Genomic DNA, 18079 nt, shown 5'->3' with positions numbered 1-18079 from the left:
AGTGTCACAACTTACCCCGCCTTCCCCCACTGTTCTTTACATGGAATAACTTAATGGGTGCTGAGGTCCCATTAGTTGGCAACAATATCTAGTATTTTTTATAGTAAAGAGACATATCTCACTATGATACACATTATCCAAGAAAATGGACAATACTAGATCAGCCTTGATTTTACCTTCTTTATGTTTAGCACCTTCATCATCTTCGTTGACTGATTTCTCTGATTCTTTGGCTTGTTCTTTCTGCTTTTTCCTCCTTGCTTCTTCTCGCTGTGCCTCCTTCTTCTTCTTCTCTCGTTCTTTCTTCTCAGCTTTCTTCTGAGCAGCAGTCTTCATGACTGGGCCGGAATCCTCCTCATCATCTTGGCCATCTACAGCCTATATCGGACACATCAGGGGAAAAAAATTACACAGTGCTGGGGGCGATTCAGCCCCTGTAATGCTCAGAAAGAGCCCTGGAAATTAAAGGACAAGTCCACCCCAACAGAAAGTTGATTGGAATAAAAAGAGAAAAATCCAACAAGCATAACACTGACAATTCATCAAAATCGGATGTAAAATAAGAAAGTTAAGACATTTCAAAGTTTCGCTTAATTTCACAAAACAGTTATATGCACATCCCAGTCATTATGTAAATGAGGGAACTGATGACATCACTCACTATTTCTTTTGTATTTTATTATATGAAATATTCTAATTTTCTCCTCTTTGTCTTGTGAAACAAAAATTTATTTCTCCCTGAACATGTGGAATTACCATTGTTTAACATTTTATGGTTCAGTCAAGTTGGTCCTTATTGTCAAATCTGGAAATAATGAAATATAGTATAATTCAAAAAAAAAAAAAAAGTGAGTGAGGGACATCATCGATTCTTTCATTTGCATGTGACTAAACTGTGCATATAATTTTTTTTTGAAAAATAAGCGAAAAATTTGAAATGTCATAACTTTCTTATTTTACATCCAATATTGATGAAATTTTCAGCATGGTGCTTGTCTGATTTTTCACTATTTATTCAAATCAAAAATTTTCTGTGGACTTGACCTTTATACAAGTGGAGCACCTCTGGCAGTCTGGCTTGCATTACGGAATTCAATATAGCAAAAGTGATGACTTTGAAAACAACTATTGAATAATCATTTACAAAAAACATCATTCATATGATGATAAAATACTATGCTCATTGATACTTGATTACTCTCATGCCAAAGTTTCATGAAACAGACCCATAAACTTTCAAAGTTTATGATGGAAATAATAAAACACCCCCAACATGGCCTAAGTTCATTGACCCTAAATGACAATTGACCTTAGTCATGTGACCTGAAACTCAGCCAGTACATTCATCAAAATACTTGATTACCCTTATGTCCAAGTTTTATGAACTATGTCCCTATACTTTCTAAGTTTTAGTGACATTTAAAAAACTTTGGTTAAGATTTTAATGTTGATTCCCCAATCATGGTCTAAGTTCTTTGACCCTAAATGACCTTTGTCCTTGGTCATGTGACCTCAAGCTCAGGAAGGATGTTCAGTAACACTTGGTAACCATAAGGCCAAGTGTAATGAACTAGGCCCATATATATATTCTAAGTTATGATGACATTTAAAAACTTCACCTTTGGTTTAGATTTGTCGTTGATGACGCAGCCGCAGCCATCGGAAAAGCAGAGCCTATATGGTCTCACTCTGCTGTGCAGGCGAGACAAAAAGGATCCCTAGAAATCCCCATTTATTGCAATGTTAAAGCTTATCCAATGTTGCACATTTAGGCAGTAAGCTGTGAAAATGAGCCCCCGAAAAAAATGCCTGAGACAAATACATATGTTTATTACAAAAATTTCATCAAGTTCATGACATAAAGCCTTGTATTTTACAAGACTTATAATACATCATTCTTCTGAGACATATTTCACATAGGATAACAATAGATTTAAATCAATCTTTCATGAAAAATCAGTCCTAACCCTGTACAGAGATTAACTTCAGAATAATCTCACGATTTATGACAAAGACCCATTGTTCTCACATATTTGAGCATAGAAGAAACTGTCTGAAAATTATTGGAAATATTAATACTTTACCAAACACATTGTTGGAGGGCACTAAATTATCATCATACATGAAAAAAATAAACTGGTCCTGCCAAGGCCTTATGATGCAAAAACACCTATGTTATTGTAGAAAACTTTGCTGCTGAATATACAACATCTAATGTATCTTTTTAATCATGAACTTGGAATCATACATGTATGAACATGCATGATTTCCTTCAATGAAAACAAAAATCATGTATCCTGAAAGTATACATGTATTACTCTTCTAGTACCCCAGAAATCAAAACAATCTAAGACATTAATTTATCATTATTATTCTAGATTAGATTGGATTCCATTTTCTATCAAACCCTTTTCTCTTTAACTAACCTCTTTCTTTGGAACTTCTTGGGTTTTGGTTTCACTAGGAAGGGGTTTTCCCTCCTCCAATGCAGCCATGTCTTCTAGAAGTTCATCTTCATTCCTATTGGAATAGACAGAGAATAAATCATCATCATTATCACTCATCAGTATCACCATCATAATCATCGTCACCACCATCACCACCACCATCATCATCATCTTTGCCATCTTCTTCTTCATCGTCATCATCATCATCATCATCATCATATTCACCACCATCACCATCATCATCATCTTCACCACCATCACCATCATCATCATCATCTTCACCACCATCACCACCATCATCATCACCTTTAATCATCACCTTTATTCATCATCCATATAATCCAAGTTAAATGTATTTTTTTTTCCAAATGACATTTTATTTGATATTTCTCACATATTCTAGAAATACTATCTTCATTCAAATTTATGATAACGTTTTGTAGTAAGCTGATATTTATGTCTATTATGCTATAGATACAAAATCCAGGTTGTGCAGAAAGCCAATGGCAGGGCTCGACATTAGCAGTGGCCCGGGGCAACCAAAAATGAGAGTCGGGCCACCAAAATTCTGTAAAAGCCAACACTTGGTGGCCCGGTTGGGCTACCAAAGTTTTGATAAATTGTAATGTTTTCTATTGTTTTAGGGCCACCAAAAATATGAAATTTATGATTTTGGTAGATTGTTTGGGCCACCAAGAAAAAAAGTTAGTGTGGAGCCTTGCCAATGGGCTTCAGAAATTTGTTTACCTTTTCCTTTCCCAGGCAACCTGACTGGTATAATAAATATCCTGTAATCATTTGCTTTATGTGTATTCTCTTGTAAATTGCTTTTGTTGAAATGCTGAATATAATAATGAGGTATCAAAGTTAAAAGAAATAACCAGAATACATGCATATAGATTGGGTAAAGTAGAGAAAGAGAATACATTAGATAACTTACCAATCTTTTGCCTTTCCTTTCTTTTTCTGGAAAATAAAATAGAAAGGTAATATTCATGAAGTTCAAGTTGCATATGAAGTCAAAATCTAACTGTAACTTTTCAACAGCTTTATTAAGAAACACCTATCACTGAAATGATAGCATTACAGTTTGAGATTTAAGAATTGTGTTAAAATACAAAATTAATTGTAAACATTTTCTTCCATCAATTTCAATTATGGTTTATAATCTTGTTAATATGAGCCCCTTTTTTCATATAATGATGGTAACACAAGGTCCACAGGATCACATTGAAAAAGGATTACCGATACTGTTTCAACACCATATTCAATTTCTATCAAGTGCGAAGGTTGAGAATAAGTTCTGTTTGCATAGTGTACAGATTTAAAGGGGTATTGTGGGCTGAAAAAAGTTACATCTAAATAAATAAAGTAAAATTCACTGAGCAAAATGCTGAAAATTTTATTGATATCAGATAACAAATAACAAATTTATTGAATTTTAAAGTTTATCAATGTTTTGTGAAAACAGCTACTTGCACGTCATGAATATTCATGAAGTGGGCTGATGATGTCACATCCCCACTTTCCTTTTTTTTAATGTTATTAAATTAAATCATAATTATTTCATTTTTTTTTAATATATGAGTGAGTGATATGTTTCCCTTTTAATAAAATAAGTTGCAGCAATGAATGTCTATTGCATTAAATCAGTTTTTAATCCTTATTTTTTAGTTCTTGGAGGGGGAATAATTGAATTAACATAATTTCATGTAATATAATACAAAAGAAAAAGTGGGGATATGACGTCATCAGTTTATTCAATGAATAATGATGTAGGAATGCAAATGTTTAAAATGTCATAGCTTTGTTACTGCAAGTTCCTTGTCCAAATTTTGTCAAATTTTCACTGTTTTGTTTGTCTGATCTCTCTTTATCTGTTCAAATCATATTATTTTCAGCCTGGAGTATCCCTTTAAGATGGGAGTAGTTGTGACTGGGGCAAAGGTCCTGGAGTCACATACCTTTCCTTTCTTGCCAGTGGGCTGGCTCTGCTCAGGAACCGTATCATTAGTTTCCATGGAAATCTCTGTTTCGTTTTGGTTTTCCACAGCTTCCTTTTCTTTCTTCTTTCCTGATCCTTTACCAGCTGATTCAATGGCAGCAACTTCAGCCATTAGCTCATCCTCATCCCTAGCAATCAACAAATAAGATTAAAATGAAATGGGTAAACTGCAAAGAACAGTACTTCCAATCAAAATAAAAATGCAAGCACCTCTCTAATATAGAGTTACCTTCAAATATAACAGAAACCCAAGAAATAAAATAAGCAAGCCAATGCTTTATCAAATTGAAATTATAACTATTGATATTTTTCATTAAGTCATATACACTGCACCTTTCTACATTCATCCAGTACTTGTTTAATTGTATTTAAAAAAAAAATCGAATCTTGTTTAATTGTAAAATTATCTAAAAATTCAATCTTGTATGATTATTTAAAAATCCAATCTTTATATACAACTGTATAAAAATCAAATCTTAATTATTTTTTACAGGTACACATTCTTATTCCAAACACATGGGGGGGGGTAAGAGAAATTTTTTCCATTGTGTGATCTACACAGAATACAGGAATCATAAATTATCCCTTTGATTTCGATTGTAAGTCTTGCTGGCTTTTGTCTAAAATATATTTATTTTAGTTCCTACATCAGGAAACTTGTAGAGAGAAATGGATGGAATAATTGTGTGCGTGAGCTAAGGAATGGACGAGAAACTTTGTTCAGATTAAAAAAAATCATTACACCTAGTTTCCACTGTCTTACGATCTATTACAATTGGCCTTTCGTAGCTGATCACAAATTTTTTCTACAATCAAAACGATTGCCACGACGACCGACCTCAAGATCTGATACAAATCACTACTATTACTCCACGATTAAGACCAGTTTCAATCGTGGCCCGAATCGTGACAGTAAGAACTAAGTATTATCAGTAAGTTATCTATACATCATTATGTTATCTAGACAGATACTTACCAGCCCTTCTTTCCTTTCTTACCACCTCTCTGTAGAAAAAATAATATCAATATAGAATATTGTTAAGCTATAATTTCTCAAATATATTTTACAATTGGTTTAATTCTCCCCCCCCCTTTAAATAGGAATAAAATAAAACAAAATATATGTTAAGAAACAATGATAGAAATACATACATTCCTCAGAAACAAAGCCTGGATTTAATAAGATATCAACAACTTGGTCGGATATATATATATAATAATTGAGGATAGAAGTGTTAAAGTGCAAAATTTATGCATAGAGAAGCTCACTGTTCTCACATGGGCATGAAACTCTGGAATCTACAGAGTACGCAACACCCAAAGCAGATAATGGGTTAAAATTGCCTTAGCTTGAATCCAGCACAAGGTTTACTAGAGTTTCCCGTAAATCTCTCTTCGGAGTCACCCACGGCCACCTAGTCCCTATTTTATCATCAATGGTTGATGAATCAATGTTGAGGATGTATACAATGTCTCCAGTGTGATCTATAGTGACTACAAGACAAATTTGGACATCTATAGGTCTGCCTTAGCTCGAATCCAGCACAAGGTTTACTAGAGTTTCCCTTAAATCTCTCTTCGGAGTCACCCACGGCCACCTAGTCCCTATTTTATCATCAATGGTTGATGAATCAATGTTGAGGATGTATACAATGTCTCCAGTGTGATCTATAGTGACTACAAAACAAATTTGGACATCTACAAGTCTGGCATGCAAAGTTGTAGGGTTTGTGATACTGTTACCCCTCTTGCTTTCTTTCTGCACAATTGACTTATCAAGCTCGGCATGTATTGGCTTTGAAGCTATCTGAAGTTGGAAAGTTTTCATTCCAAAGTGACATCTGATAATTTGGTAGTTATCTAAGGTGATTTTGGAACAAAATCTGTCCAACTTCAGCTAGCTTTAATGCTTTGATAGAAGTATAATACACAAATTCTATAGACCATAGCCAGAGTTATCCTATGTACAGGGCTCATTTGGGTTAACTACTACTCACAGTTTTCTTTTTGCCTGCTGGTTGTGGGTCTGGTGCTGGTGTATCAGTTGTCTCTTCAGACGGTTGCCCACCTCCTGATTCAACCTGTAGAGCTGCCATTTCCTCAAGTAAATCATCTTCATTACTATTCATAAAAACAATAGATAACGGTCATTTAATTTTTCCTGAACAGCTAATTGAGTTAAGAAAAGTAGACATTGAAATGAATGGTTGTAATTGCAATAAGAATACTGAAAAGGTAAAGCTTGACCATGTACCTAATGAATCAAAATTTCATTACAGTTTAAAGTTTATTTACCAGAACAGAATATTATGCATTGGGAATGGAATACATTATACAATATATTGAAAAATAATTTTTACTTTGCTGGCATTTAAGGTCTAAACTTACTGGAAAATTGTCACTATAAGTTTGGGTTAATTAATGTACCCTTTGACCTTCATAAGAAAAGACACAATCAAAGTCATCCTAATGAATACTATGCAAGCTGCTCACTTATGTACATCACTAAATTCTTTTTTTTAATAAAAAGTGTGGCAATATGAAAAGCCAACTATATGGAATGCAATGACCTTAAATTTTGTTAAAGCATGCACAGGCTATCTCCATGTGGTTGATTGTGATACAACTGGCACGTTTGTAAATACACAAAGCATCCTCTGAAGTGGCTGAAAAAGCGTATGGCAGGAGTCCTTTGCAGAAGGTTGCATAGACATCAGCAAATTTGGATGGGAAAGTGACGAGTGTCAAAAACAAAAGAGACTTTTTGTGGAAAGGACAACCTTCATATACTTGTTCCTGCTTGTGCTGAGTGAATTTGCGGCAGTTGACAGTCGGTCTTATCTGCCAAGATTAAATGGATATATTTCAGTTACCCACCCGCAAATTAACAATGGTACCCAGGCACAAAACAACCATGGCATACGCTTATATCATACCTAAACAAAAAAATATAAAATAAAAATAGTAAAAAAAAATCAAAGAGGAAATAACTAAGCTCACATAAAAATACTTATATAGTAATATAACATTATTACTCACAATGCATTTCTCTTCTTTTTCTTCTCCTTTCCCTGAAAATACAACAACAAAGAAACATGGTTTTGCTTCAATCAAACATAAAGATACACTGAAAGGGTACATAAGTAGCATATCCAATGTAAAATATCATTGAACAACAAAAACGTAATATTGGAAATGCATATTTTATATTCTAAAATTCATATTTGTCATAATTTCATATTTCAATCTTTTGTCTATCTCATGCCATTATAATTTTTTAGTCATGAGGGAGGGGGGTATTGAATTTGTACACAATTGTTAAGGCATATATCAGTAGAACAAAATAATTTTTTTTGCATGATTGTAATAACACGGTGAGAGCAAGTTTCATACAACTCAACAAGGTCGAAGCAAAAGAGCCAAAGAGTTTCCACAAATGATTATGATGTTAGATTTATTAAGAGCATAGTAATACATTTTATTCTCCAAACACAATATTGCATGTATTAATAAATGTTACTTCTTGTTGTTCTTTTTGATACAGAAGTATTATTTACCTTCTTTGGTTGATTAGAAAGTTCTTCTCCTTGATCTCCTGTCATCTCATTCTTTAAACCACCTTCTTCATCCCTACAATTAAAAACAGAAAAGACATCAAATAATAATAATATAGGGTATTTATATTGCGCACATATCCACCTTGTTAGGTGCTCAAGGCGCTCCTATATTACCCGGCTAAGCTTGGCGTTCATAGTGCACACAGCTTTTTAAGGAATTACTTCCTACCGATGCTTGTAAAGTTCCTGCAAAAGTGTTAGGCAAGAAAGTTAATTTTGCTTTTTTGAAGGGGGGGGGGAGGTGGCAGGATCGATACTTTGGCAATTTAATGTCCCTCATTTTTGTACGAAATGAATGAGGACCTGTACATCTGATTGGAAAAAAGATGCACAATTGATGGTCATGATTATCCACATGACCAGAGCATGCGACCTGGCCATGCATGCATGGTAAGCAAACATTTCAACAATATTTCACAATAACTTTAGAGTTACAGTTGACAGCAAATTTCCAATTTCTAAATTCTAGCGAGCTCATTCATCACTCAGTTAGCAGTCCAACATAAAGAATACAAGGCTTAACTTTGTATGGCATCATGCTCCAACTTCCGAAGACAAGTCTTTCACTCTTTGCATTTCTGTGGGATTCTTCAAGTTTAAAGAAGACACACGTAATTTTGCTCAATTTAATGAGATATTTGGCATCTGGGCACACTTTGATATAACTCTCCTAATTTAGACCTAGACATTATTCAATTCAATTCAACATTTATTCCAAAGGTAGACAATAGACTATAATCTGGACTACATTGTAGTTCAACACCCAATTGCATATTCATGGAATACCCCTGGTGGAGACTGATAAGGCAAAATACCTTGGTGTAAGCTTTCAGGAAAACATGAAGTTGAATCACCATGTGGACATAAAAACTAATTCTGCCAACTTGGTCAACAGCTTCCTGCAGAAAAATATCAGGGATTGCCCTCTCAAGACAAAAGTGTTGTGCTACAAAGCACTTGTCCTTCCAGTACTGGAGTATATATGCTGTGGTATGGGACCCATTTACCCAGTCCAGTGGAACAATTTACCCAGAGGAACATCTCAAAGCTAGAAATGGTATGACGTTATGCCCACTTTGCTTTAGGAGACTTTCGCTGTACCAGCAGCATATCAGAAATGCTAAAGCATCTCCAGTGGGCTACACTTCAGGAAAGAAGGGCACAACAGCGGGCTACATGTAGCATGGTCTACTGCATATCAACATGCTCATTGATATCCCGGATGACCAGTTTATTCCAACTGGATCATGTACACGTGGAAATTCTGACAAGTTCCAAATCCCATATGCCAGAACACAAATATATCAAATGACATTCTTTCCTAATAGGAGGTGCAGCAAAGGAGGCTTCAGTAAGGCCTCTACTGTTCTTAGCTGCATGCAGTTTTGTAGATATTTTTACTTGCCCTATTCATCTGGGCACTTGACAAGCACAACTAGTACGATAATATGCCAACGGCAGTCTGTACTTTACAGGAAGATACATTCTAAAACATATTAATACAATGGAGGTATCACCAATGACAAGCAAAGCTTGTGACAAGTGCACCACGCTATTTTTGACGAATAGTGTATTGGTTTTAACGTGCATAGGTTGTGACTCTCCTATACACGGGACCAACATTTGCGTCCTTTCCGAAGGACGGAGTGTTTTCCAACTGCATTCACACCTGCACTGAATACAGTGGTGAGGCATGCTAACACACAACGCTATATAGCATTAGATTAGATTTTTTGTTAGACGCGTTTCGGCATGGAACCCCTCACGTTGAGATCTACGATCTTATCCGAAACAAGCACTCTAACCGACTGAGCTACGCTGCCTCAAAGACAAAGTCAAAGACAATGATGACATAAATACTTGAACAAGTGGAGCGCCTACATTACGCCATTCAATATATAGCAGAAATGCTGACTTTGAAAAACAACTATTGAATAGTTATTTAAAAATACCCCACACAATTCATATATGATACAAATTGATAGTAAAATATGTTCATTGACCCTAAATGACATGGTCATGCGAGACACGGATACTTCATTGCTCTTATATCAAAGTTTTATGAACTAGACCAATACATTTTCAGAGTTATGATGGTAATTCAACAAATTCCCCCAACATGGTCAAAGTTCATTGACCTTATATGACCTTTGACCTGGGTCATGTGGCCTAAAACTCGCACAGGATATTCGGTGATACTTGATTGCTCTTATGTCCAGGTTTCAGGTTGACCCAAGATGACCTTTGACCTTGGTCATGTGACTTGACACTCAGACAGGATGTTGAGTGTTATACCATTACGGTATGATGGTGGGCCCCAAGTCTGCGCACCTAACAATAGACCAGTTCGTAGTTACTTCATGGACAATTTTGGTCAAATGACCTTTCATTTCTTTTATTATGATAGGCAGATTTCAAAGCAAGATATTACATAAGCTTGCCTAAAATAGCAGGATGAAGAAATTGAATAGACCAGGTGTAGGGACAGTGATTTTCCGTTTCAAAAAATGGCCTTTTCCATTTCAGAAAATCTCAAATTCCGTTTCAGCATGTCAGAAAACGGAAATTCCGTTTCCCCATAGACTTTGTACACACGGAAAAGTGACAATTCCGTTTACACATTGAATAGCAAAATCACAGCGAGTACACTCGCACTGGCCAAAATTTGTATCTGCTACTGTACCGACAACACAATAAAATCCGTTCTAATCGGATCTATGCGGGTGCATTTAATAATTTTTTGATCACATTTAGCATGCATACATCCTCACCTTTCACATAATTAGCATTATTTTGCAGTGAAATTAAATTTCATCGATAATTTTGGGGTTTTTTGGACATCGTTATCGTCCGAGAACGACTTTCGCCAATCCGCCATCTTGGATTTTAAGACCACGATATCGTGCTGTTACATCTTCAAACGTAGAGGGCAGCAACACACGACCGTGCAGTTGAGCGATATGAAGCTCAAGCAACCTGGCCGGCCGGGTACGGCCGCGGGGTACAATCGAGTGTGCTGATGTCGCGAGCAGTTACGATGTGTGAATTGTCATGATTGTAGCGAAGTGAGATCGTGTTTTCTGGGGTTTTCTGGCCATCTAATACTCTCATTTTGTTGTTATTTTGGAGTAATTTCTGTTGCTATTCTGTGTATTTTGAGGGAAAATACGTTTTCCGTGATTTTCCGTTTGAAATGCCACTTTCCGTTTCAAAAGGCCTTTTCCGTGAATTCCGTCCGTTTTCCGCGATCGCGGAAAATCACTGTCCCTACAGGTGACTAGAATAACACACCAGTGTACACTTTATGAAGGTATTTGTTGCATTTCTACTTTGAATGCATATCATAGCATGTTGCACAATGTACTTGGCAAACTGTGAAATACCAATCGTTCGTGGACGCACTGTTGTTTTTTTGTGGATGTAAATGAAAACCACAATTCAAAAGAATATATGAATAATCAAGACATTAAAGTTGGTGCTTAACTCATTAGATTTTAAACCACCATGTCACTTTAGTACAAATGACCTTTCTCTGATCATGCGCAGAAAGGAACTACGAACTGGCTTATTTGAGTTAAGATTTAACATGAATTTCTTCTTATTTCACAAAATCTTTTGGTTAATAGTGTTCCTTATATTATTACAAGTAAGTGTACCAAATTTCTCATTAAAAAAATGAAAGAAAATATAAGATTTTATTGAAAAAACCTCGGGCAGTCATTTTCAGATTGAAAAAAAATGGTTTCCCATGTCTGCACACCCACTCACTTTGCAAACATTTTGGGGATTTGACGACAAGGGCTGCATTTTGAGGCCGTCACATGAAATGCCCTGAATTCATTATTTTTCCACCATTTTGAGTTAGATTTTTTTTTATGAATACCTGTCTTATTGCATGTGTAAAGTTCGTGCTCGTTGCGTATCTTCTTTTACTATAATCGAGCAAATACGGGGGTACGCAGACTTGGGAGACCGCGCAGACATGGGGGAACTGACCATACCTGTACGTCTAACTCTAAGTTTCAATAACTAAATCAATAAGCTTTCAAAGGTATGACATTTCAAAAACTTAACCTTGGTTATGATTTCGATGTTGATTCCCCGACATGGTCTAACATGGTCTAAGTTCATTGACCCTAAATGACCTTTCACCTTGGTCATGTGACCTGAAACTCCAGCAGGATGTTCAGAAATATGGTAGTGGATCGTATTATCGACCACTTTTCATGAATTCAATCATATCAAACACATTATTCTCATAAAATTCATCAAACTTTCACCATAAATAGACAATTACCTACAAAATATAAATTTGTAAAAATTTTGCCAAAATCGATTCTTTTTTACGATATTAGCTTCCAATCGGATCCCTCTTCGCATGTGAAATATTTTGGTCACTTGAAAAAGATACCGCATTACCGAACCTGTGTTTTCTATGGGAAAAATTGAGAAAACAACAAAATCACTGATGAGCTATTTTGACCATATTTTATTATTTTTAGAATATTAAAACTTTGAAAATGTGTTTTTGACGATTTTTCATCATCTTTCTATTCAAGTTCCCTTTGGAAGGATGTTGCAAAGTTTTGAGTGTATGAAATCATTTTCTGACGTGTACGATGTGCGCGTTCGGTAATACAAGGCCGGTCGGTAATACAATCACTCACTATACTTCATTAAGCTTTCAGTTTCATCAACTGGGTCCATATGACATTTCAAAAACAGAACCTTGGTTAAGATTTCAATGTTACTTAAGGCTGCCGCTGTCGGAAAAGCGGCGTATATATGCAGGTGAGACAAAAACTTATAAAGACCCCCCCATGAAAGACGTTAGATCTATGTTCAAGTTAAACAAAGACAAAATTACAGATTTATGATTTAAAACAGAAGAAACTTTAATTTTTAACTTAGGTCTATACACCGTCATGACCGTCACTACATCTGTCCGGTAGCCTAGCCCTAGACTTATCAAAATCAAATGAAATAGTCTAGTTATAGGCCTAGTTAATTTAGTTAATTAATCACCAACTTTTTATGGTTTAAATGACATTAAGGTGCGCAGACTTATGCAGATTTCCCCCTTCATATAGAGCCACTGTCACTGAGTGATGACTGACTGGCTGCTCGCTTCATTTCCCGCGAGTATAGTTAGTAGATGATAGCGGCCCCTCACATTTCGCGCACTAAACGACATGCACAATCCCCATAAAATAGCATTGCCATTCAATCAGGCCTGGCGCTGGCTACAATGAATGAATGGCATGGCCATTGCCGGTAAAAAGGCGACTGAAAGTCAGGTAACATAATGAAAAATAATCATCATTTAAGTATACTTACGAACTCAAATTGACTTCCTGCTTATTTTTCCCTTTCTTTGATTTCCCCATTTTAGTTCAATTGCATCAGAGGGCATCAGACACGAAAATAATAACTTTTGACTGTGGACAGCTGTGTCTGCAGACAGACGTGGGATTGCTAGTATGTATCTAGCTAGCGACCAATAAGAATTTCAGAGTCGAGGGCCGTTCGCGAATTAGGATATCCCTCGCTTCGCTCGGGAAGCAGCCAGGGCCTTGTCAAGAGGCTAGGGACTTCAGAGTCTACCGGTAGAGACGAGATAAAAAATCCGAAAAACTTTCGGAGAATTCGACCTTTAAAAAAATATTCAAGAAATTAATTGTATCACTATGAGGATCTGTAGATAGGGGTCGCGCCACTGGGAGAAGGGGCTAATTCGCACACTTTATCCCAAAACAGTGTAGATCTACAGAAACGTAAAATTTCCCACCTGATTACAGCTAGGCGAAATTGATCTAGATTATTTTTTTTTTGGGGGGGGGGGGGCATTTTGGGCCTTGAAAAATTTCGACGTTGGTTTATTCAATACAGAAATGGCCTATTGTGGGTAGCCTTATACAGACCAAGCAGCTAGTCCCCATCTCCCTCCTGATTTTTCTTTCTAATATCATGCAAGAGAGCCGATAGTATAGCGATCGAGCCTCGAGAAAAAAAATCACATTTTCAGAATGCTTGAGAATTTTTCTTATGCATCAAGTGGTAGGGGTGTGCCGCGGGCGAGACAAAACTCGGGGGCCTTGGAGCAGGCTTATTGTAAAAAGGAGGGTCCTCGGAAGGGGCTTCGGAACTAGAAATGCTTGTGAAAACGGAGGTCCTTAATTGGAACGGATCGCCAGCGTGTGAGTGCGTATGCATTCCTATGGAGGTAACGGGGTCTGATTGGTGTTATATGTAGATGAGGGCATAAACCGTAAGGGGGGGGGGAGGGGGGAGGGGGTAGGTAGGACTGGTTATCAGGAAATGGATTTGTGTTGTTAATCTCTCCAGACGTTTTTCTTTTAAAGTAAGCTCACTTTGAACGTAAAAAGGTATAATGGCAGGAGCTGGCCAAGGTTAACGTCAATGACACCCCCTTTAAAATATTACGAGTGGTGACTATAGGGAGAAAATTATTGCTTAGCATTTCGATCACTCTATACACTGGTGCACAAAAGAATGGGATATACTTCCATGGGCGGAAATCCCAGGGGGGACGTGTCCCCCTACTCAAAATAGTAGGGGGACACAATATCAAATGCCCCCCTACTATTTTGGGTCTTTGATGATGCTAAGAAATATATCACTCAAAATGTGAATAAAACGTGCGTTTTCGGACGAGATGACCTTTTTTTTTTTTTTTTTGCTTGTCAAATATATTTTCGTGGAAATGACCTTAAATTTTAGGTAATAGCCCTTTTCCAGACCCTTGTCCCCCCTACCTTTTGGGAGAGATTTCCGCCCCTGTATACTCCACATTAATTAAGGCTGTAAAAGAATCGACCCAGTGATCACTGCCCTGCCGAGAATAGAGTAAAATTATTGAACATGTTGCTTTAAGTTCCATTGGGCGGGGGCAGGGGGCGATCGCCGTAAATATATTGGGTATGCGGCAATATACTCACATCGATTTGCCCTGCCCAAAAATGTTAACCAAAAAAATTAAGAATCCATTGCAAAATATGGTTTGACAAAACATCCGAAATATCGCTATCATCTCTAAATCAGTTAAACGAGCATGTCTCCGAAACAATTAAAGCACTTCTAAACACGGCATTACTTATTTTCACCCCCATTGGCGGCGGAAGCCAAAAATTTTAGGAGGGGACAAGCATAAAATTTTTGACAAGCCCAAAAAAAAGAAAAAAAAAAGGTTCTCAACCCAAAAATTTTAGGGGGACGTAGGACAATAAATTGACAAGCAAAAAAAAAAAAAAAAAAAAGGTCTTCAACAACAAATTTAGGGGGGGGGGGGACCGTCCCCCCTCCTCAAATTTAGGGGGGACACGTCCCCCCCGCTTCCGCCGCCTATGTTCACCCCCTCTCGATCTCTCTCTCTTCTCTCTATTTTCTTCGACTTATTTGTAAATTGTATTATGATTATGATTATTGTTCATTTTACATGTATCAACATGATTACAATGGGGGCCAATTTCTACAAGCAGTTGTGTTTTCTTTGACCCCTCCACATATACGGTCCCCGAAGCCCCCCCCCCCCGGCCTAAAACCGCGCCTGTCTGATGAATTTACACTGGTCAGCTCCGCCCCCTCCTTGTAGGCAGTAGGAACAGCTCATTGGCGTCTTACAGTATATTTAATTCAATTTTGAATGAATTTCCTCTATTTTTTTATAGCTAGGCCTACATATCAAGTGAGTGAGGGATATATATCGCGACTATTATTTGCATACCACTGAGCGATAGTGAAACTTTAAAATGTCATCACTCATAACATTATAGTCTTATATCCGATTTTGATGAAATTTTCAGCGTTTTGCTTGATTCTCTCTATTGATATAGTTTCTGGGTTGGGCTCACGTACTATGCAATTCCAGAGTATTTAAAAAAAGATCTATTTTGCATATTAACTGTGAAGAGATTTTAGTCTTTATCTTATTTCATTTATTCATCTATTTCTATTTATTCTCCACTCGTAGGCTTGATGGCCCCCTTCAACCACAGGCTGTTCTTCTGAGTGCTAAACTTACAATTGTAAAAACAAATACATATATAAAAGAAAACATATATCAAAATAAAAAGTAGTACATAATCCTTGGCTGTTTGATCGTTTTAACAGTTGAAAAAAAAACGGTACTGAAAGAAACAATACATAAAAAAATAAAATTTCCGGGGGCCAGTCAAATATAGTGCTCACACATGCGTGACCCCCCCCCCAAAAAAAATGCGTTTAAAGGTGTGTGTGTTTTCTCAATTTTAGACGAGGGCCGCGCGTGCACTCGTTAAGGGTAAACAAAAAAAAACACTGATTTTCAAGAAAAAGCGTAATATTGAAAGAATGGTCAATTTTCAATTGTGGGGTCAAACGTATTTAGGGTATTTTTTTCCAAAGCTTTTTTTTAAGACTATAGGCAAACGTGTTAATAAACTAAATAAAAGAGAATCAAATAGTATGATCAAATTTTATTATATGCAAAAATTGCAAAATAGATGGGGCAACTGTATCCCCCTTAAATAGAATCCCCAAAAATGTAGCAGGAACTTTTAAATGTTCCTTGAACCACAAGAATAGTGAATCCATTTTGCACTGTCTAATAATGGATAATATAGGATTAAACCAAAACCTATTTTCAAAATACACCTATCTGGATTATGCGATGTTTGTGGAGTGCCTGAAACAACAAGACATTTCCTAACTGAATGCACAAATGTTATAGAAAGAGTATTAGTGGAGGCAGCAGATCTCGAAGGATCATTATCTTCATCTGGGGAGCGTTTCATCAATATTTTCATCCGACAAGTTGTCAGATCTGACATCTTTCTTTGATTCTGATTGGCTGAGAGGCACTGTTCCTATGGTAACTGTCGGATAAACTGGTACTTGTCGGATAAAATGTCCGACAAGTCCTTTCATGAAACACAGCTTCACACCAGAGAGCACCAAGTGTCTTTTGTAAGAAGGACACATATAGACTCTGATCTCTGCATATTAACATATTACAAGATATAGCAAGCTGTGTGTATATAATTGTATATATAATATGTTTTATTTTGTTTTTGTTAATTTGTATTTTTATTCATTTGTATTTTTTTTATTAATCAATTAATTTAATTTAATTTTTTTAATTTTTTTCCCTCTCTCTAAATTTACTTGTATTTTGGCTACTTTTTGGCTAACAGAGCTGATCCATAATGCAAAAAAACCGACAAATACATAAATATTCATATCTGAATGATACGCGCCTTAAAACCCAACAACAACAACAACAACAACGGGTATGTTTTTTCCCCAAACTTCCCCCGCATATCAATTTGTTTGCGCTCCTTTTTTGCAGTGCGTAGCGTGTTAAATTATTTCCCTATGGAGAATAATAGAAAATACGCAGTTTTTGAGGGATTTGCTAAGATATCTCCCAAACGCGTCAACAAGGTGATCTATCAAAACAGAATAGAATAGAGCAGATTCTCACCTTGAACATGATATGATTTTCAGTCAATTTTAGTCAAATTAAGTTCTGTGCACTTTTGAGGTTTTTGGAACCTTTCTTGATGATTTTGGAAATCCATTTGTACATGAGCCAATGGGCAAGTGCGGGAAATGAAACGTTTGGTGCGACTTCACATTGTTGTAAAAAAATATATACGTCACAATAGACCCTATCAAAAAAAGACATTTTGCAGAAAATGCTGTAGATTGCGAATACCTAAGAATGATTTTGATTGGATAAAAAAAACCTCTGTCACTTTTCACATTTGCAAAAGCTTTTGCAATTTTGGTCACTATAGTTTGGCGGCCGGTTCAGCCGATGGCATTGTGTGTACACAGTAAACACGCATAGCTAGGCAACGCAGCGCGTGAAGAATTTCACTATTCGTACAGCGACGACTTGAGTGTATGTTGGATAGAACCGTACCATTTTTGACCGGGGGTGTGCCAATGAATGCAAGTGATCAAGAAGAGTTACAAAACTGAAGGGAGTGAGAAAACAAGGAAAGTGA

General features: G+C 36.5%; 1 protein-coding gene across 1 annotated transcript in view; it reads right to left on the bottom strand.

The window, feature by feature from the left end:
* The window catches only part of LOC121411534 (eukaryotic translation initiation factor 5B-like), a 33108-nt gene extending 19520 nt beyond the window's left edge, over positions 1-13588 (bottom strand). The window contains 9 exon segments of the mRNA XM_041604318.1: positions 177-378; positions 2427-2520; positions 3388-3413; positions 4412-4580; positions 5429-5457; positions 6450-6573; positions 7492-7523; positions 8010-8082; positions 13407-13588. Of these exon segments, the coding sequence (XP_041460252.1) occupies positions 177-378; positions 2427-2520; positions 3388-3413; positions 4412-4580; positions 5429-5457; positions 6450-6573; positions 7492-7523; positions 8010-8082; positions 13407-13456 (799 nt within the window). The 5' untranslated portion in view covers positions 13457-13588.
* Between the last annotated feature and the right edge of the window lie 4491 nt (positions 13589-18079).

The sequence above is a fragment of the Lytechinus variegatus genome, chromosome 1 (genome assembly GCF_018143015.1).
Source record: "Lytechinus variegatus isolate NC3 chromosome 1, Lvar_3.0, whole genome shotgun sequence".
In the NCBI taxonomy this organism is placed as follows: domain Eukaryota; kingdom Metazoa; phylum Echinodermata; class Echinoidea; order Temnopleuroida; family Toxopneustidae; genus Lytechinus; species Lytechinus variegatus.
Note: the sequence above shows the minus strand (reverse complement) of the source record. Positions and strands in the feature narration are given on the sequence as shown.